Source organism: Aquila chrysaetos, chromosome 2 (genome assembly GCF_900496995.4).
Source record: "Aquila chrysaetos chrysaetos chromosome 2, bAquChr1.4, whole genome shotgun sequence".
NCBI lineage: Eukaryota > Metazoa > Chordata > Aves > Accipitriformes > Accipitridae > Aquila > Aquila chrysaetos.
In genome coordinates, this window is record NC_044005.1 from 65,002,425 (window position 1) to 65,027,954 (window position 25,530).

The window sequence follows — 25,530 nt, forward strand, 5'->3', positions numbered from 1 at the left end:
ACCTTAATGGAATTTTTTAAAGAATTTGACGCTTCAATAATGAGAAAATCCACAAGCCTACTGATAGACATAATGACAATTTCTAGTATGTGTGTATAAACTGTTGTGCACAAACTGTCCACCAGCTGGTTGAACTTGAAAAAAAAAAAAATTGCTTGTAAGGTATTTCTTTTTCCTATCTCAGTGTGTTTTTTCTTATTTGGGCTTTCTTTGCACCTGTTATTACCAAGTTGTTGAGAAACAAAGTGCCATTTTTTAAAAAAATCTTATTTTACAGTAAAAATACAATTCATAGTCACTGCTTTTTAATAGTTATGGCCTCTGAATTGGTATTTCTCTCATTTGACAAGAGAACTACATTCCTAACTTAGGAAGCTTTGTTATATGCCTAATTTAGGTTGGAAAAAATTGAATAAATATGTAAAAGTTTGCAGAATTAGAGGCTATATTTTTATTTAATAAGTTAAGCCAAAGGACTATAAGAAAATTTTAAAAGCTTGCTTTAACTGTGCTTTATAATATATAGTAATTCTAAATGCATTAAAAATACAACATTTTATTTGAAGTGCTAGCATTATCATGCTTTTCTATTCAGAAGTGTTATAGCACTTTTTTATTCAGATTTGTTAATTTGTTGTGTATTTGTGCAGTCTTTTTAATACTTAATATTCTTTTCCATTAATTGTATTAATGCTTTTTTTCTTTTGTTGTTTTATGCTTCTTTTTTGCCATACCTGCCCTTGGAGAAGCAAGAAATTTTGTATTAAAATACAAAACCAGTTTTCCTTCCTTCAACATAGTGGATCTAGTATTGACAAGATGGAAATGTATCAATATATACCTGTAAAATGTCTAGTTTTGGTTTATATTAACTTAGTTTGAAAGTAGATGAGACTCGGGGTTTGACTGTGAAAATAGGTTATTGTTGACTGTATGTAATGATACTTCGTGTCCTTCAGCCTTATAAACATCAAAGCAAGTTGATCTGTGCATCTCTATGAAGTACTGTTCCTTGGCATACTTCCTCCTGTCTAGCCTCTCTTTCTGACACCAAGGGTGTGAAGGCAGTGCTTGCCTGGCAGCCACCTTATTTTTCTTTGAATTCAAAGCCATGTTTAAATGAGAAAAGGCAGAGCTTCCAAATGCTGCCTTGTTCTCCAACTCCATAGGACTAGTTTCGGTCTTAGCGTTTCTTCCTTTTTAAATGTTATTGTGACCTTGGAGATAGAATAAAAAAAGACAGGAGCTAGCTGGCTAACTCAGTCCATGGCCTAGGGAGAGATTAAAGCATCAGGTGGATGCCAGCTCTCCCAGTGATTGAAGAGTGTGTTGTGTGCACAGATCCTGGATTCCAGCGTACCACAAATAGGTGAACACCAATCTATGCGCTATTGCAATGTAACCATGGAGTTTCCAGAAAGCCAAGAAGTCACTGTATTATCTGAGATAAACAGTCCTGCTTTTTTCAGAATACAGATGACGATCATTGTGGAATAAGCAAAATTTATTCTTCTTTTGTTAAAACTTACCTATTTTCTTGAATAGTCAGCTTTTATTCAGAAGGTTTTAGTATTTCTTAAATGCCATTGATAGTTTCTCATAATGTGACTATCTAAAAAAAATAATGGGCGGAGGGGAGAGAGAGTTTTATAATATTTTATAGAAGTTGGGAAACAAGCCTTATTTTCTCCTAGCAGATAAGTGCACAAAACCTCAGTGCCGTCCTGTACAAACACAGAAGTTCACCTCACACATCATGATACAGAAAATTATTTTTGGCATGGAAAGGTGTACTTGCCTACATAAGCTTATTGAGTCATATCTTTGACTATTTGGCACCCACCTTTATTTAACACGATTTCTGAAGTTTTATCTCTAATTGCAAAAGCTGGTCGCTGTGCAAGTATGCTGTAATACTGCATATATCACCGAGTTGTACCAATATAATTGTTTTGGTTTTTAATAATCCACTTGCTGGAGGTGCGCTTACTTTACCAACTGCAAATGAAACTGATTAAATATGTCTTAAAACTTTTGCACTAGGGATTTGCTTCTTGAGCAAGATCACCATTCATTACTTCAGAGTATAAACACCTGTGTGAGGCAAAATCTGCCAGCTTGTTAAATAAGAAAAATGAAAGAGGGAAAGTCAGTATCAATATAAAAAAATCAGCAATTGCAAAATGTTATGCTCCTAAATTTTGTGCAATAGCAAGAAAAAGTTGGTATCACCTCTACACTTTGCACATAATGCAAATAATAGGATTTCTTCTCTTTTTTTCTTTTTCTTTTTTTTTTTTAATGGAAAAGTGTGCACAGGATCCATATAATGATACCAGAAAATATCAGTAGCCATTCATAAGGTAGCTTTTAACAGTGAGTACTTATGACCATTACAATTAAAATCTAAAATATGCTCCACACAATTATATAAGCAATTTCAGTGAAAATGTAATAAATCAACCTTCTTTCCTTAAATAAGCTAGAAGTTGCAGTGTTTTTCAGGAGAAAAAGAAATCACTGCTACATCCTTTGTTTTATATTTAAATGAAGAGCAAGGGAACAGAGATTTCAGCTGTAAAATGCAAGTAGAAAAAAATTTTTTAATGAATATAATCACTTTATTGCCTTAGTTACCATGGCTGTGATAGAAAATAAAAAACATTGCAACATTTATTTTCTCCTTTGTCTCAGCTACACACTGGTGTATTCTGAGCTACTGTGAGATGTTTACTAGTTACATGCATTTTTAAGCTATTAACTACCTTTATTCAGTTTTATGGAAAGCGTTCTGTCTGCTTTGAATCACTACACAGGAATTGTAGAAGTTCAAATGTATGCCCTTCCTTAAGTAAAAGGTCAGTATTCATGCTTTAAAAAAGAACTATATGGCTTGGTAAGAGCCTGGTCAAAAAGTCAGGAAAGGGAACTAACTTGACATGTTTTCGGTGTGAATTCTTAATAGTTATTTTAACCCCTTAGTCATAGCCAACAGGGGGGTTAATACTGATTTTTCTAGTCTCATAATTGCTAATTCAAGTTAAGTATTACAAAATATTCAGACATGCCAGGTCAAGAGAGTCAGACATTTACACACCCAAGAGCAAAACAAGCAAGCAGTAATACTTCTCTCTAAAAGCCTATTTGAAAGTCAGAGTTGTATTATTTTTCCTGGAAATGCAAATTTGTTACACCTAATGTTTTCTTGGCAGGTCATATGCTGCATCATGTGAAGATTGGGTTAAAGGTAAAACAGTGTGTCCATCAAATCCCCTCCATCATAATGGAAGCAACGATTCAGCCAATTACCCGCACGGTGCTCCGAGTTCGGCTGAACATCGCTCCTGACTTCACATGGAACGATCAGGTAAAAAAAATAAGGTGGAGGAAGGACGGGAAGCATTAATTTAGCTTCAGTAAAGGAGATGATCACAGGGAGTCCATAGGTGTTGGATAAGAAAAAAAAATATTTATTTTAGCTAAAAAGCAAATTTGATAATAGGAATGGAGTGACCTTTAAGACTTTTGTAGGAGAAGGCACCCAAAGATGACCTTTTTGTTTCTGTTAATTGTTACAGGATGACACTGTTTATAACATGTTGAAGCAAATGCTTATACTGAATATTAATGGTAGTCACACAGATTTGAGTTATATGCCCACAAAGGAGAAGCAAGAAAAAGGGAGGCACGGATAGCTCTCTGAACTATGAATGAATGTCAAACACAGAAAATAAACCCTTGAAATACAGTTCATGTATGCCAAGTTCTGCTGCTCTTTATGGCTTTACAAATGTACATTCACAACATCGGTGCCTTTTTTTCTGTTGGGACTTATCTGAATAGAAAAACTGAGATATGTTTGGAATTCTATTCATCTATATTTTATGGTGCAAATTTATATGAAAGGAGTTGTACTAGTTGCACATCTACATATACCTACACCCTTTGATTAAGAATCTGTTCATTAGAAATAGATTTAAGATAAATCTAAATTAAATAAAAATGTCCACATGGGGGCATTGTATTGTTGCTGGTACTCCTGAAACTTTCTACAGAAACAAGGCAAAGATACCTCAGTGGGCAAGCATGTTTTTCTTTTTTTACACTTCAGAGATTTGCTCTTAAGATAAATTATTCTGAAAGGTGGATATTAAGTATCTGTTCTTTTATTAAAAAATAATTTTACAATCCCTTAGATTACGAGTTTACCTTAATCACAACTAAATTAGAGTTTTATTCCACAAACATTTAGATTATTTTAGAATTTATTTTCCCTGCCCAAAGGCTTTTTTTTTTTTCTTTTGGAAGTTTCACCAAGTTAGCTTATTAATGGCAGATTAACGATCAAAATATAGAAAGTTAGATTTTGTTTGCTACCTGGATTTATTACAGAAATATTTGAATGGATTCCTAACATAAATTATAGCATGAATTATTTTTTGCTGCCTTATTTATGTGCAATACTTCAGAAGGCAAACAAGCATTACTTTGTAGGATTGAAACAAGTTTTTATTATTCAGTCTTTCATCCACTTTACCTATAATCTGTTAAAGACAAAAAAACCCACGACTGTTCTTCATATTAAACTGTATCTTAATACAAAGTAATTTCTCAATCCATTTTTAGATTTTTTTCTACAAAATCTAGGTTCTTCTATATTCTTACAAATTGAAAAGGGGCCTGCACAGAATTACTCTCCTATTTCTATTCTGAACTTCTAAAGTCATAACAAAACTTCAGCAAAAATCTATTTTCTGCTATGACCCCTTGACACAGTTTTCCTTATGGTTGCTTTGGAAACGTTATGATTGTTTCATCAATTCAACTTATGGAGCTCTTTGTGTGTGAATTTGTATATTGGTTCTCATCAAAACTTGGTAAACTTTTTTTTTACTTCTTTTTTATTTTTGTAAGGTAGGTGATGATTTTCTTGTTTCTTCAGTAAATAAACTTCTGTCACAGTAAATAAACAAAAAAAGCTGTTAAATTCTAAGTCTCTAAAAATTAATAGCTGTCTTTTAAGTTGAACCATTGACACTCCAAAACTGCTTCTCCATCATCGCACAGTATTTTAGTAAGCTATTCAGAAGAAGACTATAGAAATTTATAGGCATAGCTGTAATTGGTACAAAAATCAGCTGCCAAAAAATTCCATTTGAAGAATGGGAGCAGTCAAATAAAATCAGAATATTAAAAATTTGAATACCATATTTAACTGAAATACCTCGCTTGGCTAACATTTTATGGTTTTAAGACTGTTCCTTTATCTGGATACTTAATTCTAGAACAACCTCATCACAAATTTTGCACTTACCTTTGCAAGAGAAAGAAGATATGTTTTGGTAGTCATGAGATATGACATCATCTTGATCTTTAATGGCTGCAGTGTTCAGTGCTGGGAGCCCTTAAGTTCAGTAAAAGCATGTGAGCCATATCCCAGTAGAAAATTCTTATTATATTGTTAGAAGCAAAGGACTATAAACATACCCAGACAGAGCAAGTAAGCCTTACTGCAGCCAGGAGTCCTGCAGAAATACAGAATAATGCTACTAGTATTAATTAGCCGAGTCATATATCAGACATGCAGGTTTAGGGCAATGGTTGCCCAAAATACACGTATGTGTCAGTTCTTAAGAGCTCCCCAGAGTTCTTGAGAATCATTGCTGGAGAGTGTGTTGTGTTGCCTGTTCCCACATTGCCCTTCTTTCCCCATGCAGCTTTGTCACAGGACTCTCAAAGACTAAGATGCTGTTACAATTGATAATAAAATTTCTGAGTTTTGAACCTTATCACCTTCCTTAATTCTTCTTTCGTCTCTTAAATTCTTCTAAACCCTGATGAAGTAATAGTCTCACTGTATTTTTTCAAAATGTCACCTGCAGTGACCTGTGTCCTTTCAGTTTCACTGCTCCAGTTCCCAGTGAAGCAGCTAGTGAAATTCAAATGTTATGAAAATGAATGACAGTGTCTTTACTGTCCATCTACTTATCTATTGTGCAACTGTGTCAAAAAAGAAACAAAAGCACCTTGATTCTATTGTTAGTACATATTTTTGTCTTCAAAAGCCAGTACAGACTGTTTTCCAACACATACACAATAATGAATTATGCTGAAAAGAATGTGTGCTGTGTGAATCAATACCAGATTCCTGTAGCATTAAAATTGCCATTAGAAGCACCTATGCACTTTGTGTTTTTTCCTGTTAACTAAAGTTTAGGAATAATTCCAACTTTTTTTCATCTTCATACTGGTTTTGTACCTTATCACAGTCCTCATCAGAAACATCAGAAATCTATGTTCATTTAATAGTGTCTTCCATACTCCTTTACTATGCATTTTTCTTCTTTTCCTAGATATTTAAGTAAAATGCTTGTCTATTGGCACAAGTCATTTATTCTGACAAAAAAAACAAAAATTCTTAACTGAACATCCCACTTAGCTATGATTTGTGGCTGGTATCGCAAAATAAGGTACACAACAAAGCAAACAAAAATCTAGGATGGAATAAAGTGTTGCCAGATGGCATGGGAATCATCAAGAGACAGCTCTATTTATGTTCTTCTTACTTCACCTGTAGCGATGACTAGATCTACAGCCCTCTGAATCCACTTACTGTATCTTTCCACAGGAGAGGGGGAGAGGAGGAGAGAGCAATGTCACAATTCAGTGTCCAATTTTTCCTGAGAGAATGTTTTTGACTGAAAAATGAACAGTGGATAGCAAAAGACAATCCTCTATACAGAATCTAAAGACATAAGTACAAGGAGGAAAAAGGAGGAGTCCTTTTTTAGGAGCCTAGAGGAAACCCTGGGAGTTCAGTCTATTTATAAACAGCTGAGGCACTAGCTTCAGTTGCATTTGTATCATGTCCATTTATATTATATGTACCATAAGAAAACTCTTACTGAAACATAATCTTGAAGCAGACTGATCTAATTAGAAATATTATATTGCTCTTACCTCTGATTTCTATATTTTTGTATTCCTTCATAAGTCTACATCATTTGGAAATATATCTGAGACACCTAGCAAATCTAGAGAACTTCATTAAAACTATAATAAAGCTATTTTTTCTACTCTTAAAGGTACACGGCACTGTTGGAGAGCCCTGGTGGATTTGGGTAGAAGACCCTACTACTGATCACATTTATCATTCAGAGTACTTCATCATTCAGAAAAAACAGGTAATGGATTTTATTCAGAATGTCATAGCAAGACAAAAATAAAGTTAGTGAGATGCAGATTTTGTAAGGTCAAACAGTATTTTGACCTAAGCAGATTTTCAGATCAGTAGCACAGCTTTCAGTTTCAGATGTATGTGATAACCTTGGACTTCCACAAAAATGTTTTCTAATCTCAGATGTCCCTCTTTCTCCTTCTTCTTTGGTGGGACAGTTATTTCCAGGTGAAAAAAATAAGACTGTAATGGTTTTGTCTGTTAAAGAAAAAGACGAAGCGCCGGCCATATTTTTATCTTTTGAAGTCCATGGAAACAAAATCCATTCCCAGTGGTGAAATATTTTATAAAGATGTGAACTTCTTGCACATGGAGTTGCACACATACTTTGTTGCTTTGTGTTGATAATGCTTATGGAAGTGAGACAAACTGTGTTTTTTCAAGTTACTGATTTGTTTGTGCAGTAATTATTCTCTACATGTTTGCTTTAGGTCATGACTAAAGAACCTCAACTGCTGGTGTTCACAATCCCAATTTTTGAACCTCTTCCTTCTCAATATTACATTCGAGCTGTGTCCGATAGATGGTTAGGAGCAGAGGCTGTATGTATCATAAATTTTCAACATTTGATTCTTCCAGAGAGGCATCCACCCCACACAGGTAACTTCAAATTTGATCTTTTTAATTTATCTTGCTCATACTGATTTTCCTTATGATAGTGCAATAAATCTCTTAACTTCTGCTTCATTGTAGAAAAGTATATGGAATTCCACTTTGTGATATATTTGTATTATTGAGACCATTTTTTCACTGACTTTAAAGCTGTCTAAAATTTTAAATTCCTGAACAAAAAGCAGCTCATTTCATCTCAACATAATACCAGCCTTTTAGTTACTCCAGGTTCTCTATAAAACATAGGAAAATTGAAACTGTCATATAAAACTAAGCAAATCTCTGTGTTACAGTATGCCTTATCTTAGTGCTTGTAAGCATTACATTTCTTCTGGACTGGTTAAAAATAATCTTAAAGTGGATGATTGTATTACAAATGGCATTCAGCAAAGAAAAAACAAACACAGTTAAAATTTTGAAAATATGAAACGTTTTACTATTTTTACTAAAATAAATTCATCATAGCAAGCACTGTTACAGTACCGAACATCGCATTTCAACTCTGCGCTGCTGATCAAGTCATGGCCTTCCCCTCCCCCTCCTTTTTTAACACTTGGCACAGAAGCATATGTTTGTGTTTTGCTTCTTTTTTTCTGGATACATAAATTGCTTTATACATTCATTGTGCCTGATGTCATTGTAAAACCTTTCCACTGTAATTACATTTGGCTCATCTAGCAGTCTGAAGTGAGTGCCTTCAGAAATACTCAGTTCTCATACGGTGTTGTCCTTTGGCATGCATAAATTCACATGTGTTTGTGAAGTGTTTAGCTATTGTTATACTGTACCTACGCTGTCTGGAAAAGCATGTGTAACCTTTTTATCTAATTGACTGATCACTGACTACTATTCAGAAGAAACAGAAAGATATTTACACATCACCAGTTATGGAGCCTCTAGGATTTATGGTAATTGATTTCAATTCCCATCTGGTTCCCACTCAACAATGAAGTACGTAGAGGCCCTGCTAGGCAAAAAACCCTTCTTTCTCCTCAACAGAGCCCAAGAAATCACAGTTTCAGTGGAAATGATAAAACAGCCATAAGGTATCAGTGAAAAGCATGTGAAGAATATTAGGCATCATTGCCTCAGTAGATTTTATGACTCCCATATCATACCTTAATGTGAAGCACCCTGAAAAGACAATGAGACCTCCAGCCACCAAAAAAAAAAAAAAAACCCCAAAAAAACCCCCAAACTTCAAAGCAAGCATCTGCATAGCAGAATCACTGCAGTCTCCTTAATTTGGTAGGATTCCAATTCCAATCTGGTTATATATATCATCTTCCAAATTCCACAATCTCTAATTGTTTGGATAGCAGATGCCCTCAAGATATATTGAGGATCATATATTGAAAGCCTGTTTGTTTGTTTATTAAGATTATATCTTTAATTACACGTTTAAAGGATTAGATGCAAAATTTAGTTGTACTCCTCTGATTTGTATTACTTCGTCAACTTAGGAACTCCAAAGAATCCTTCCTTAGATAGATTTTTTTTTTTTTTTTTTTTTTTCCTAGAATCTGAAATACACAGACTGTGCTGTCCTCCAACTCTGCATTCTGTTATCATAAGAAGCTGGACATACATATAATCTAATATAGTGAGCTTAGAATTTACTACAACTGGGTAGAAAGGAAACAGCTTTAATAAAAAGATTAATTTATGCAAATGGCTGGTTCACAGCTATCAGAATACTAACAGTACTTGCAGAAATACTTCAGAGCTATAAAATCAATTTTTCGTTATTCCTCATCAAAGTTAACAATGACCCAAATGTGGACTCCATGTCATGTGAGATATTAAGTAAAACAGTTTCCAATGTAAGTTGTTATCCACTAAAGTATTGGTTAATATATTAATCTTCATAATAAACTGTGTAATGTCATGGCATCTCTTGTCGTGCACTTATGATTATTTTGTGGTTTTAGAGCTTCTGGATCTTCAGCCTTTGCCTGTCACAGCCTTGGGACATCGGGAATATGAAGTCCTGTACAAATTCACACACTTCAACCCTATTCAGACCCAGATATTTCATACGCTTTATCACACAGACTGTAATGTTCTTCTTGGAGCACCTACAGGTTCTGGAAAAACTGTTGCAGCTGAATTAGCCATCTTCAGAGTTTTTAACAAGTATCCCACATCAAAGGTTTGTAAAATAGGTTTACCGGAATCATTTTGTGTAGGCATGTTTTCAGCAATACAAAAGCCTAGAAAAAGACTATGGCAAACTGAATTTTGCTTTATCCAATTTATACCTGTCTGGATGCAAAATGGTACTGCATTAGGTACATTATGCTTTTATTTCAACTTTATATATTAATCAGTGTACAACTAGAGTTAAATCTAAAAACATGACATACAGGCATGCTGGATTTCCTTTTCTGTACTTACCTGCATTTCTGGCTTTAATCTCCTTCTACTAGCAGTAGTACTGTTTTATAGCTATTAGTTCTCCTCCATATGAATACAACTAGCCCAGTCTCTCTCTTATTTAAACAAATAAGTTGCAATTAATTACTACAAGCCAATTTTCTGTTCCAACTTGCCCCTGTGTTTTATTTCTCAAATTGCCTAAAAGCTGAACAACTCAGCTTTTGGGGTTTTGTTTTCAAACTGAATATAAATCTGCATCTTGATTTAGCCATCTTCTCTTAGTTAACCACATTTTAGCTTTAAAGTCTTTGGAAAACATATTTTTATATGAATGTGAGATTTAACCAAAGAATAACCTTTGAAATTAACAGAAATCATGTACATAAATTCCTTATTCATCTTTGAAATTTCAGGATCTTCATGTAATTTGTTAGTCTAAGTGAGGTAAACAAGACATTCATACATTTTCAGCTTATCTATTAGACTTATAAAATAGCCAATTCTCAAAGGAATATATCTTCTGGGTTTTAATAAAGCTGAAAACCTGGCTATACATTTTAAAGAACGGATGTGAATTTTTCATGTAGCAGTTTCTTCATGTTCAAAAGCTTCAGAATATTTAACCATAAATCTGTAAATAAATATTGTTTCTACACGTCAGAGTATTCCCCCCTGCACAGCAGGCTTCTTTGAGGAAAATATTGTGACAGTTTGCTTAAAATAATCAGCTTTTTAATTTAATTGGTAATGTTTTAATAGTTTAATGACATAACTAGAAATCAGGTAAGATATTGCTTGCTGGAAATTCTGATTATTTCTGTTCTAGAATGTTAGCTTGCAGATTTTATAGTCCTGGCAAAAAATGGCATTATTTATATAAGTGGGTTTTGATATTAAATGGTGTGATAAAAACTTCCATTTCAAGAAACTATTCTTTCTCTTTCTTAATGTATTTGTTTGTTAAAGGCTGAGGAAACAAAGCAGTATTTTCAAGTGTTAAGTCTTCTAAATATAATCCTGTTGTAGGTCATTTAAGGAACTCAGGCCTTAATAATTTTATAGATAATGAGTATGTTCAAATCTCACAAGTATTAAATAATTTTTTTCCTTGCAGTTACACTTTAATAAAGGTTTCTTGATTAACTTCTGGTTTTGTGACTTTTCTTTTGCAGGCAGTGTATATTGCGCCCTTAAAAGCACTCGTTCGTGAAAGAATTGAGGACTGGAAAGTTAGGATTGAAGAAAAACTTGGTAAAAAGTATGTTTCTCCTTACCTAATCAGAGAAATTAGAAGCAAAAGAGCAGCCCATCAAGTATGAATAAAATCTACAGAATACTTTTGAGTATTTCAAAATAGGTTTTCATTGTATACTATCCTTCAAATTTCTAGTACTTATAAAAAACGCTATCAATAGTCATTGTGATAGCAAAATCAAAACTAAAAAAGGGATACACTTTGATACCCAGCTATTTTCATTCTCATTACTTGCCAGTTTAACAAATATGATGTTCAGATTTCTCTATGCAGTATCCTTGGAAATTGAAATTGCAAGCCAAAATAAGCTTTCTTTAGAAACCTCAGCTATAAGGAACTCATAGGAGTTGCATGAACTGTATACTACTGTTCATGTATTGTCCTTCATATATAAATTAGATATAATTTTATTCCTTAGTAACATTAATTTCTTGCTGATCTTCTCAGGTATTGGAGTTCAGCCATTACTTTATGACATATAAGTTATATCAGTCATGTTGATGCTTTCCAAAATTATACCTTCTTGAGTTAAAAATTATATACATAGGATGGATTATTTAGGGCCTTTTCCTTTCCTATATATAGCTTTTTTTGTAAGTTAAAGCTCAAAGCACACCACAGGTTTCAAAAGAAAGAGGTGCTACTCTATGTACATGAAATTACCAGTGAGATTCCCGCTATTACCATAGCAGTGACTTATTAATTGGCAATTATTTTTTTTTTGCTATTTTAATAGCCTATGAGGATAAATCATTTGCTTCATAATTTGAAAATATTTTCAGGTAATATTTCCATTTTGAAATTTACTCTATTACTTGTGACTGAAATTTTGAACAGAAGATATACATTACTTTGAGGAATTTTTATTAGATGTTCAAGTGAATGTAGAATGTGTCATAGAAATGTAAAAAATCCATTATATTCAGTCTAAAATGATGGATCATCTTAAATGCTATTTGTAGAACTTGAAAGGATAATAAGGCAAACAATTGGAAAAACTCTGCTATCTTCCTGAAAAATGACCTCAGGATAATTTCTGCTGCAGTCTTAATGGAACTTCACCAACAAATGCAGATACACTGCAATCTAGCCTTGTTATTCAAACCAGAGATCTATACATAACAGTAGGCAGCAACTTGGTAGATTCCTAGAAAGCTTTCATCCTGGCTATGACAGGATGTGATGATTCATATTATATCATACTAATATTCTTATATTATCTTCATTTTGAAAAATTAACCATAGATAGTTTGGGACTCTCATTCACCCTCTTCTTTTTAAATGGTTTTGCTAAGGAATGGTATTTACTAGGAAAACAGACAGGTTTATTTACTTAAAACAATTTTGAAAATCCTGTTAGAAGTATTTGACCAGAAACAAAATGGCTTTGTTTAATTTTATTTTTTCTCTCTTTTAAGAGTTAATGTTTAGGAGTTAATATTTGAACTTTAAGATGTTCTAAACCTTTGTAAAGCCAAGCCACCATCTTTCTTGATTACAGGGTTGTAGAGTTGACAGGAGATGTGACTCCTGATATGAGAGCTATTGCCCAAGCTGACCTGATTGTTACTACCCCAGAGAAGTGGGATGGTGTCAGCAGAAGCTGGCAGAACAGAAGCTATGTTCAGAAGGTTTCCATTCTTATCATAGATGAGATCCATCTGCTGGGTGAGCATGTTTTGTTGTTTTTAATCAGAATTGTTGCTAAATTTGAAGAAGTGTGCTGATACTTATGATGTGAATATACTTTCTGACATCTGAACCTTTTCTTTTTCTTTGTTTTTCAATGGACTTTTCATTTACTAGGCGATGAGAGAGGCCCGGTATTGGAAGTCATTGTGTCTCGAACAAACTTCATCTCATCTCACACAGAGAAGCCTGTAAGAGTAGTTGGTTTATCCACTGCTTTAGCAAATGCCAGAGACCTTGCTGACTGGCTAAATATTAATCAGGTATGAAAAATGTTTCAGAAGATGGATATGTATTTGTGCTGCAGAAAAACAAAATAGCAATTTGTAAGATAATTCAAGGTCAAACTTGAAAAAAATGTTTTCTTGTAGATGGGTCTTTTCAACTTCCGTCCATCAGTACGCCCAGTTCCTCTGGAGGTGCACATTCAGGGCTTCCCTGGCCAGCATTACTGTCCTCGCATGGCTAGCATGAACAAACCTGCATTTCAGGGTAAGCAACAGGCTCCTAGACCTTTTCGTTCTTTCTGTAAAAGAAAAAAAGACTTTGAGCACTTTACACAGTTCATTTGCAGCACATTTACAACATGTGTTACTGTATGTACTCTTGGCATGTATAGGGGGAATCTGCTCTGCTAATGGCTCAAAGCTATTTGTCTGAAACATAAAGTTTGCTGCAAATGCAACATATAACAGAGGAATGTAATGTATTTAGACCAGAAGAATAAAATTAGTGCTAATGAAGGGGAAATAAAATGTGTTTTCTCTTAGTGTTTGACACCATAAAGAAACATTTGTGTGAAAATATTTGAAATTTAGAAAGTAATAAAACCATTCACATTATTAATCTGCTGAGGTATTTTCATATGGACCACTGTATGTAAGCATTAAAAAAATCGTGAACAGAAGTTGCAAGTCAGGCTAACCTCCTATAATTCTAGTTTCAAAGCAATAACCATAAAATTCAAAATTTGTAGTGCATCCAGAAAGGCTTCTGTTTTCAATTTTTTATTCTTAACAAAGCTGGCAAGCAGGATAGATTTAAGAAAAAGTCTCGTATGTTATTTGAACATGTTTTGTTTCGGTTACATAAGGAATATTTATTATATCAATTAAAAATAACCTCCAAAATAAATTTTGTAATGTGAACTGCTGTTGATTGTGAGGTGACATTTGTGAGGTGACTTTTTAGCTGCTTTAATTAGCCTTATGACAGAAGCAAAGTATTGATTGTGGACTAGAGACCAATCTTGACAGCTCAGATTATTTACACCTCCACAAGAGCATTGTACAAAAACACTAATGAACAATAAATCTGTCTTGGGCTGTTCTGCCACACCTGTTCCTGAAGCAACAAAAATCCATTAGATGCTGGGCTTTTAAAATATATAGATATATTGGCATATATAGTTGTAAGGTATAAATACACATGAATTATCCTATTTCAATAATATCACAACTGTATAGTGTGTGTATATGCAGGAGCACATGCTGGGTAGTATTCATGAACTGGGGAACAATATGTGATGGTGGATAGTATGAAATAGTTTTCAGAAATTAACAGTGCATAAATTTAATTGCTAGAGTGAGAATTACATGAGAAAACACACAAATGGATTTAAGCGATTTAGAGAGAGTATTTTAAATTCTACATACAACTGTTTATACTTCTAGTGCTTGTTGATGTTAGAAAATCTGTACACATGTGATTTATTGAGGGCTTTTTTCCCCACTTGTTTGACGTGATATAGTCAAGGTTATATTAGCATTTCCATGCCAATACTTATTCCTGAGACCATAAAAATTTCTCTGCAACCTGAAATTTTTCAAGCATGGCCTGAGCAAGAAAATGCTTTTTTAAAAAGTAGTAAAACATAATTAGTTTAAATATATCAGACTAATTAGTAAACAACAGAAACAAAGTTCTTTTGTACCATAATGCCCACTTTCACAACAGCTATTGAAAAGTCACTTTCTACCCTTTTTACCTTTTCTAGTTTTGGTAGATTGAAGTGATCCTTTGCAGGCAGACACGAGTTTATGCAGTCTGAGCTCTCAGAAGGCAAGTTTTGGACCTTGATGGCACTTAGCCTGAGACAACATATCCCAATAGGGTAGAAAAAACATAACATACTTATTAGGCTGAGATAGAGAAATTCACAAGCTTTGATGTCTAGAAAGCTTGTCCAGGTTTTGTGGTGTTTTGGTGGGGTTTTTTTCCTAACCTCTTCTCTTAATTAGCTCACAGTGATCACTGAAGTAGCACGGCAAATTAACTCAGACTCAGCTAAGTGTAGTTACATGATCTTTGATTCAGAGATGGTGTATGCTTACCTCAGTTGTATCTATCTGGCAGAATAGAGACCAAGTATACATACCTGTATATCATCTGTGGAGAGGTATATCAGCTGTCTAGGTATTGCAAAGAGAAACTCTAATTTTTGTCATTAAAGGGCCTGATTCTCAAGTTCTTTTTTCCTCAACAGCAATTCGGAGTCATTCTCCAGCCAAGCCTGTTCTTATTTTTGTGTCGTCCAGACGTCAGACAAGGCTTACTGCCTTAGATCTGATAGCTTTCCTAGCCACCGAGGATGATCCCAAACAATGGCTGAAGATGGATGAAAGAGAGGTAGAATCATTTTACCTGCATTATTTGTGCTCTGCTTCTATTTTATTGAAGTTTGTTTGGAAAGAAAATACATCAAAAAGAAAAGAGTCATTTGAGGGTAGATCTTGAAACAGTTATGCATATGCTAAATTTCAATATGTGTTAAAACTGGTGTCAGCATTAAGACTATATAAGCCTCTTTGCACGATCTGAACTTTCGAACACAAACTCTTTTTTCTTTGTTTTTCCTGCATATCTATTATTAATGCTACTTCCATTGTCCCAGACAACATATATCACATGGTACAAGTCTTTGATACAAAGATAAGACAAAGAATAAAAGAAAGAGGACTAGTGTTCTCCAAAGTTTACAGCTGGGAATTTGTGACATATAAATGTTGAGCTGGAATTTAAACCAAATCTCTTTCAGTGTTTTAGGAGCAAAATCATCCTTCTCATGAGATAACTATGTGTAGAGGGTTATGTATATGCATATATATCTGTGTGTATATATATGCGTATGTATATACATGTGTCTATCCATCTATATTCTTATAGATATATGTATATAGATAGATGTACTGCAGAACCAACCATTTAGGAATGGTTCAGTCTTGCATATCAATGAAATAAATCAATGTTTAAAAAATAAATAAATAAGATAGTTTCTGCCAATATCTTTGTTATAAGAACATAAAGATTACAAAGTCAAACACTCAGATGTAAAGCAATGCTGGAGTAAAGGTTTAATTTTTTATTTTTCAAGCAATATAATCTTTAATTACATTTTGTTATATTGCTTCTCAAAAAAATCCTTCTTTCATTTATTGCAAAACATGAATGATGGTCAAATACTAAACAACCATTCAATATTCTCTTTTATCTGCATTCTTCAAAATGTGTACTAGATTTTATTTACTGCACTCAGTTTGGCACCTGCTCTGAATACAGAATTATTTATTTCCTTCTGGACTAATGGTCCTGATTATAGTGTATCATTGCTTCAGAACAATTCATTTGATTGATATTCAGATTTCCTAGATTTTGGAAGTTAGCTTTTTCTAACGGTTGCAGACCTTCTGCATAGGAATTTCAGTGATAATATAGGGCCAAAATATAAATAAATACAAGATCCAAACCGAATATTGTATGAATACTTATATAGCAACAGTTGTATGAATAATTATACAATTTTATACCAAAAATTATATGCCAAAAAGTATAGGTTTATAGATAAGATTATTTGATTTGTTTGCTCTTTGCAAAAAAATAAAGTGTGATTTTTCTGAGATAACGCATAACATCTGTAACCTTCTTCTTTCAGATGGATTTTGAAAGAGAAAATGGATGTCTTGGCTGATGAACTACTAGTACTAAAACATGTGTCAATTTAATGCTGCTTTTCTAATTGTATAACCTCTATTTAATTTTTTCGTGACCATAACAGAAACATTTCATAGCAAAATTACTACTGCGTAGTAGTGTACTCTAGTACCTTGTGCTAGTTTACTGTAGTAATCTCACCTACAGTTAGAATATGCAACGTGCAGCTTGCCCTAAGTGACTTGCATTAATATGAATAGCTTCCTCATGTCCTGTGAGCCACTACTATCCTAAAAAGAACTGTAACCGAAGCTTCTTCACTTGCTGGAGAAGGGTTTTCTATTAGGAGTCTTTGAATTTCATGTGTTTCAGAATAAACCTCTAAAGGTTTTGAAAGAGGAGCCAACAAGGACAAGCAGACTTTGCATTTATTAGTTTAATAACATTTGCATATGATTTGTATTTGAATTAATAAGCTGAATGTTTGGAGCATAAGATACCTACCAAGTTACTCGGTTCTGATTAGGTAAATGTAAAAGACTGAGGATTAAGTCCTAAGTTGTTATATCTTACCACTATTATGCAGAACACAATTGTGTTTGAAGTACCCACAATTTCAGGTGGACATTTCTTTAGCTAATTATGGGACCAGTTTGTAGTTTTGTGTTTTAAATGAGCATGATTAGCCTGAGTTACATTTGACATTCAAGCAAAGGACAAAGCTATAGTAGTGCTACATACATAGTGTATGTCCTGCTTAATTCTTTATCCATAATAATTTTTTTTTAATTTAAAAATTCTAAGTTCAAGTTATATTAAAGTCAGGCTTGGATGAGGTGAAATGGACAGAATTCTCTCTGTATTGCTATAGCATTTTTAAGTGTTGTAAGTATTCACTAGTTCTACTTTTATTATAGTAGGTATTCCCTACTTTATAGTAGGTATTCCCTGTCTTAAACACTTGCCTAAATATTTCAAGTGTTTCTCAATTCCATATGGGATAAAAATGGACCAGTTAGATGAAATAAATTGTTGTTGCCTTTAAACAACACTTTTTGTTGCCTGTCAAGTTTTCCACGTTTGTTTTTTTGCCAACCAGTGTTCCCCTAGGTCAACTTACAGACAAATGACTTTTTGTAATTGTTAATTGTGAAGTATGTTGAGATATAAGAGATTTTTCACAAATGTGTGTATACAAAGTTTAGAAGCTTTACAACAGGCCTTGGCATTTTTCTTCCTTCAGCCTTATTTGTATGATACTAACTTTGGCTGACATAAGATTCCTTTGAGAACTCATTGGTTAGTTTTGTTTAATGGTGTAATTGGTTTTGCTACATGATGGCTGAATGTTAGTCTATGTTTATGTTAGCTTCCCAGTGGGTGGACTTCATAAGGCTTCTTAAATTGCTGTAAACAATGCCATCCATAATAACATCTGGAAGACTGATATTGAGGTAGACACAGATTCTTACAGTCATTAAAAGTGATTTTTCTGTTACCCTGCATGGCAGCTTTTCAGTGATGGTAACAGAGATTCAGGCCTTGTGGGGGAGGGATTGGAGTAGGGGAGACACCAATACTGGATCTTTGTTACCTATTTATCAGCTATGCCATCATCTTAGCTTCCCTAATCTTCTCTGTAGAGATTCTCCCTGTAGTGGTAGTGCCAAACCAGGGTCTCGTTTGCAGCATGTGAAGGGTTCTGTTCACAAAACTCCGGACTGCTTCTCTTCACAGTACTCTCAGATAACAGGCAAATCAACCCTCATCTCTGCCACCCAGCTCCAAGTATCAAATTCAGACAATATTTCAATCAGTTATATTTCAAAGGACATGAACTTGTATGAAGCTTCTGGAATACATATTTGTACGTATAAATGACGTACAGAAACAACCCTTCAGCTGTTGCCAGCAAAGTAGACAACAGCATACCTGGATCATGGAGAAGTCATAGAAGATGTTCTTTCCCTCAAAGGAGTCAGTAGTCTAACAGGTGCAACTGAATTACAGTCAAGAATGAATTCTGTTCCACATCCATCTACTGAAAATATATATTACAGACAGCTCCATTCAGTTTTGGAGATGGTTCTTCCTGGATGTTTTCCTTGAATTTCATGTCTCATGTACAGTTTCCTGCTCATACCCATGTTCCGGCAGTATTCAGAAAGTTGAGACAGCAGTCAGTCTTCATAAGAGTGAACAGTACTTGATGAAAATTGCTGTTTCTAGTACTGATAAGTTTACCAGTTCTACTGGACCTTTTGTTGCACAGCAATAGTTAGATCTGTTTCATACATTCTATCCAACTAAGTTTCAGGCTATGTGCATGCTTTTTATGAAGAAATGTCCACTCAAATACCTAATGTCTAGTTTAGTCTGAGCAAGGAAGCCTCCAATGATGTTGAAATACCCTACTTACTGAGAGTTGTAGCTGATACTTCAAAGTTCATCCCTACCTTTGCCAAATGCTATGCATAGCACATGCAGATGTTCTTCAGGGTTTAAGCAGGACTGCCACAGTTTGCGCAAAGTAGAGTATGAGTGGGCAGTCTCTTGAAGAAGAAAGAATAGTAACCTATCTTAGAGCCTTGGAGGTGGGTTTTTTCTTTTTTTGTAAGGCGCATTGTCCATACACATTCCAAAATGAGCTCTCTATCCCTCTTACGATTTGCAGTCCCAACAGAGTTTGTTTTTCCCCAGAGGGTGAAGAAGCAGCTGAAGCTGCCTTCCTTGCCATTTGCAGTGGTTGCAAGGACTCTTCAGTAGACATCACTCTAAAGATCATCCTAGTTATACTTATGAGGCACAGGTGCATCATGACAGAAATGTTAATAGGCAGTGCATGTCAAAGAGAAGCCTGCCCCTGTAAATTGAGTAATTCTTAATTTCTTTTTATTGTTCATTGATGCCAATGAAAAAAGAAAACCTTATGCTTACCCTGCTTTTTTGTATAATCATGAGATGATTTTTAAATATACACTTTCTAGCTAAAATTCTAGTTGGAGCTGTCAGCCAGGACTGTCATGTTCAAGCTTGTGACCCATGACTTATCTTGTTAAAAGGGACAACAGCTCAGATTATCCTTTTGGAAACAGACAGTGCCACCAGTTTGTGATGGTAAGCTTGGGTAAAGATCAGTTACATTGCTCTACATTAGGACTGACTAACGAGGAACAAGTTCTTCTCTTTCAGAAATTGCATCTACATCTGTGGTGGCGGCAGATGTTGCAATCTTTTTACAACATAATTTATTAGAATCAAGTTTTCAGTTTATTTATTTTTCTCTAATGTTTTTACTGCTTTTTGTTTTTAACCTAAAACAAAAGTACAAAGTACTTTTATTGTTTATTGTTTGAAGTTAGAATGCAGTTCTCACCAGCAAACAAGCAGGGTGTTTTCTTATTTGGGTTTTGGGGTTTTTTTTTTTAAGAAATTTATTCCCTGGCCAGATACTTGGATATTTTTTTTTATATTTACAGTGCAAGGACAGAGAAGAAATGTACCCATGTACACAGTTTTAACTTTAACCACAATGATTTTTGCATTCTGCTTTGTGCATCATTTTAACATCTGCATCTTGTTAAGACTGTTCTTTATGAAACCTCTAGAAATAACTAAAATCCTTTAGCACAAACATACCTACTGTAATATTCAATAGCATCCATACCAGGCAATAGCCAGCTTCCACTAAATTCAAGGGCACTTGAATGAAGGGCATTCATTCACTCCAAAAGAATGAATCAGGCCAATAGTGATTTTGCAATTTTAGAGACGTGAATGTATAAACACGTGTGCGCTAATTATGGATTTGTATATGTGTTTGTACACTATGTGGAAATATGCATAGACATATGCATGAAAGTGAATTAAATTTTACCATATAGTTCTGTTTTGCATTGCTAAAACAAAAAAAAAAACAGCAAAAAAAACGGGAAAAAAAACATCCCAAGAATTGTCGCAAAGACAAAAGATTACTTTTCCTTCTCTAACCTTTAAATCAAATAACCTAATATCTCCATGTTAATGTTCTGAGGTAATGTTGTGCTATAAAACAGGAATAGAAGAATCTGGTCTGTGTCATGAATAGGTATATTGCTGTCTTTTAGATGAGATTTTTAGTGTTAAATGTATATGTTTTAATAATATATCTCAACTGTTTAAACCATATTTTAAAATGTTTCTTCAACAGTCTTATTTGAGGTGCTTTAGGCATCTTGTCTTGTGTGGGAGAGTTCTGGAGTATAAGTCAACTCTTCATCAAAAATAATTTTATAAGATGACTTTTTTTTTTCTGCCTTTAAAGATCAGGAGGGTACCCAAGAATGATTTCTAAGTGTTTCACTCATTATAGAAGTTCAACTTCCTTCTACAAGATGTTGTTTTTATGACACAAAAGTGTGTCATAAAAAATTAACATTTAGTTATAACAAGGAGATGTTTTTATTTCACTTAACATCTGTAGCAGATGTGAAATATGTAATTATTTTTGTAAAAGACTTCATAACTTTCACGATTCTTTTGTTTGGCACATCTTTCTTCTATTGGGCATTTTAGACAATTGATAAGCATTATTCAGTGGCATATGGTCTGAGTCTGACGTGCTTTGAAAAGAGTAGAGAGTACTAATAATGAGGATTCTGTGAAAATGGGAAAACCAGCACAACAGATATGCTTTGAGAAAGTATGGGTTTTTAGCATCTTGAAACAATATATCACACTCAAAGGGACAGAATTGGGCTGCACAATCTGTTAGCTCATTCTTGTCCAATCTGGTCTCCTCCTTTCTTTTGGAGCCAGCATTGTCATCAACTTGCTGAATTATACTCTGACTGGAATGTATTTCAGGCACAGGGTAATGTATCTACTTAAATGGAATCCTATCTTTCTACAAAAGCTTTTTAAGTATAATAAATTTAAAATATAAAAAAGTTCTATTAGCTTAAAGTAAATGGTTCAACAGTTTACATATGTGCAGGAACAAAGAAAATGACTACTTACTAGTTTCAGAAAAATCTAGCTTGTTTAGAGATTAAAATATAAAAGGTAGAAATAAACTTTATTTTTTATAATAAATATTCTGCAAAGCTACTAGAGTCCCAGATTGGTTTTCAATGGTTTTTTTATTAAAGGTGGATTCCTAATCAAGCTAATTTTAGGAAAGCATAGGAGATATTTTTGTTTGTTCATCAAAAAATCTCTGAAGGATAGCAAAACCTTTTCTGCATGGGCCCAATCCTGCCTGTCTTGGAGTCCAGGGGAAAAAATCCCTCCTTGCATTAAGTTCCCTGCATCAGTGTTGTATGGGTTTTTTTATGTCAGTACCATGTATATTTCCTTATACTATTTTTAATACACTTTTTCTGCTTTTAAGATAAAATATATTTTCTTTACCCTTATGAGTTAACATTACAGTTGTTTTCAGAAAGATAAATAGTAATGAAGTTATAACAATGCAGAAACGTTAGATTTGTTATGTAGTCACAATGCTGTGTGTGTTTCTGGTTAATGAACCTATTAATTGTGCCATTATTTCTTAATAGAAAGTGATAATATTCTTACACTACACTGACATAAGAGAGTTATATTTTTAAATAAATTGTCATGAGAATTCTAAGCCTTGGATTGTGCCTATGAGTAAAATAGTTATGTTTATTACGTTGATTTATGTGAAAGTAAGGGGTCAGCTAAAAATGACTAGGATTCCCTGCTGCTAAAATGACAGGATAGTAGTACATGCGCCAGCTCTCCTGCTAAGGGTTCTTTAGTTTTCCTGTGGTAAATTACACTGCTTTGCAGGTATGACTAACAGCACCACAGGCCACCGCTGTAATACAAGTCAGACAGAAAAAAAAATAACCACCACTGATTGTAAAAGCAAGAAGAACATCTTTGAATAAATTCCCACCAGTGTGAATTTAGGATGTTTTATGCTGGCAAGTACATGGCAAAAAGGTTTAGCTCAAGTTCCGTACTGAAAATAACTAACACTGTAAAACTGTGTGCTGAAGGAGCAGTCTAATCGCTATAGACTAATCCAAATCAGCTAATTTGATCCCTGTACTCTTCTAGAGGAAAAGGGAGTTTAGATTCATTATTTTCCCAATACCAAATTCTGCTCATGTGAGTAATGAAACAAATGTCATTGGAACTGGCTTGTTCCCTTACAATAAAGATATAACGTTCATAAGGTGATGATTCTTGGGGGGGAGGAGAAAAATTAATTCAGCAATGTGGTATCTTTTGTCAATTTTTGAATGCAGAAATTGAGTAAAATATAAATGCATTAATTTTTTCTTTCATTTTTCTGATATTTACCAGTGCTGTTTTCTACTTTTTAATCTTAATTCCCTGACAAATGTATACATATAACTATTATTTCTCAAAGTGTCTATCTAAGGACAAGGAGCCTGTGCAGTGCTAGTTCAACTTCATAAATCCATAGCACAAAAAGCATTAATAGGTTCAAAAATATATTTAGTAATATATGTTGATGGTCATAATTGTAGAGAAAACAGTATACAGGTTCTCATTTTATCGGGCTTTTTTTGTCTTAGAAGAAAAAAATCTTTAAGATGGGTCATAATTCATGTTGTCTACACTGCAGTCACATGTCTACATGTTGACTAGAGAAATCAAAGGTTTGCTGATTGTATCTAGATAGACAAACTTTATCCTTTTACATATCCTCCTTTCATTCAGTCCTTTACTCTTTTCTACTTATCTACCCTTCTTCTTGTTTCCCTTTCCTAAATAGACTTATCCCCTCTTCACTTCTCAGGGTATTGTTTTTTTCTTTCTGCTTCCTTTCCTTTCAGTGTTTTATAGTCCCTTTCACTCTTTCCTTCTGTAAGCATCCTTTTCTTTTATACTTGCCAGCTCAGTTTGTACAACAAACCTTCCGCGTCATATAGGAAAGTCCCAGGAACATCCAGGCAACTGCATTGTGAGGGAAAATAAAGTTTAGGAGCTTCCACTGACAGATGAAATTGATTGGACCAAGCCAAAACTTGAACAATATTTTTCTAAATTGGGTTCTCTGTTACTTTCGTCAGTTCTGGTTCTGTTAGTCAATACTATTTCAACAAATAGACTTTTTAAAATGCTTTGTAATTTGCTCTTCCTGACAAAATTGATTGATTTACAAAATCTATATTGTTTGGGGTTTTTTAAATCCTGAATAGGACTATTACATTCACTGACCTTTTTGTGCCTTTTAAGGATTTTTTTTATAATAGTAGTGACATATGTTACTTGGGTTTAGATATGTGAATAATTTTATTAACATTAAGGTCTGAGAATTATAAAACCCAGGAAACGTTTAGAGGTTGCGCTTCTGATGTTCAGAATGGTAACATCTCAGAGTCCTAAGTAAAAATGAAGATATCACTGCAGTCATGCAGGTATCATATCTCAGTAGATTGAGATACTCAGTCCAAGATGAGACTGAATACTAGGTCAAATTCTTCAGTGACCCTGAGTAATTTGTTCTGGGCTACTATTTTTTCTCTAACCTTGGCTATACCTCCTAGGTTAACCATGAATGATGCTGCCCATAACTATGCAATATCATCATGCCACTGCTGGTGGCACCAGGAAACCACTAATAAGAGATGAGGTTTGAAAGTTCCTGGCTATAATTATATTAAAATCATATAAATGGCCTTAGAAATAAAACAACAGAAGGAATATTGAGAGGTAAAATCACTAAACAAGACAGAAGTTGTAAAGCTCTTGTTCGTTGTTAGTGAGGGTGTATTCACAGAGGTTGTCTACAGAAATAAATGAACTTATTATGCAATTTACTACTTGAAAACATAGGCAAGAAATATAGTTTAAATTATAGTAGTTAAAATGTTTCCAAGTAGTCATTGACATGAGATTTGAAAAAAAAATAGTAATACTAATAAAAAATAGCTTTTTGTCTGGACTTCTAAAAGTTTTAAATTCAGGCACTTATTGTATGTTGGGTTTCACTAGAGGGTTTGAGTCTATTAATTACAAACAAAAAAAATCAAATTAATTTGCATTTCAGCATGTGAATAGGAAACTTTTTTGATGAATAACAATTGTGGAATTATCAAACTGAAGAACTGTTTCTGTCTTTTCATAGGCATTAGAGAGAGCCAAATTTATTTTTCATTACTGTTACTATGTTACTGGTTGCAGGGATTTGCTATGTTTTTATACCAGTTCTAACCCCTTTGATACTAGGGATTGTATTAAACAAACACAGAGCAGAATGCACAGCATTTGCCAGACCTGTCAAGATATTTTCAGCATTTTCATTTCCTTATCTGCGCTACTTAATGTGTCAATAAAGTCATATGCATTTTGTATTCCCCCCCATCATTAATATAGTATTTGATTTTTTTTTTTAGACTAAAACCAGACTGTTCAGAGACTGAAGACTGTGTTTTCCTGTTTGTAT

At 33.9% G+C, this 25,530-nt stretch overlaps 1 protein-coding gene across 3 annotated transcripts in view; it reads left to right on the forward strand.

Moving 5' to 3' along the window:
• ASCC3 (activating signal cointegrator 1 complex subunit 3) overlaps positions 1 to 25,530 on the forward strand; it is a 298,713-nt gene that overhangs the window by 214,718 nt on the left and 58,465 nt on the right. For all 3 annotated transcript variants that reach the window (XR_005933537.1, XR_005933536.1, XM_030038284.2), the window contains exons 22-30: positions 3,213 to 3,367; positions 7,086 to 7,184; positions 7,669 to 7,837; positions 9,781 to 10,001; positions 11,401 to 11,486; positions 12,985 to 13,151; positions 13,290 to 13,435; positions 13,544 to 13,664; positions 15,658 to 15,800. Coding sequence is in view for 1 of the 3 variants with exons in the window: in XM_030038284.2 (XP_029894144.1) it covers positions 3,213 to 3,367; positions 7,086 to 7,184; positions 7,669 to 7,837; positions 9,781 to 10,001; positions 11,401 to 11,486; positions 12,985 to 13,151; positions 13,290 to 13,435; positions 13,544 to 13,664; positions 15,658 to 15,800 (1,307 nt within the window). In the remaining 2 variants the exon portion in view is untranslated. The remainder of the gene's footprint in view (positions 1 to 3,212; positions 3,368 to 7,085; positions 7,185 to 7,668; positions 7,838 to 9,780; positions 10,002 to 11,400; positions 11,487 to 12,984; positions 13,152 to 13,289; positions 13,436 to 13,543; positions 13,665 to 15,657; positions 15,801 to 25,530) is intronic.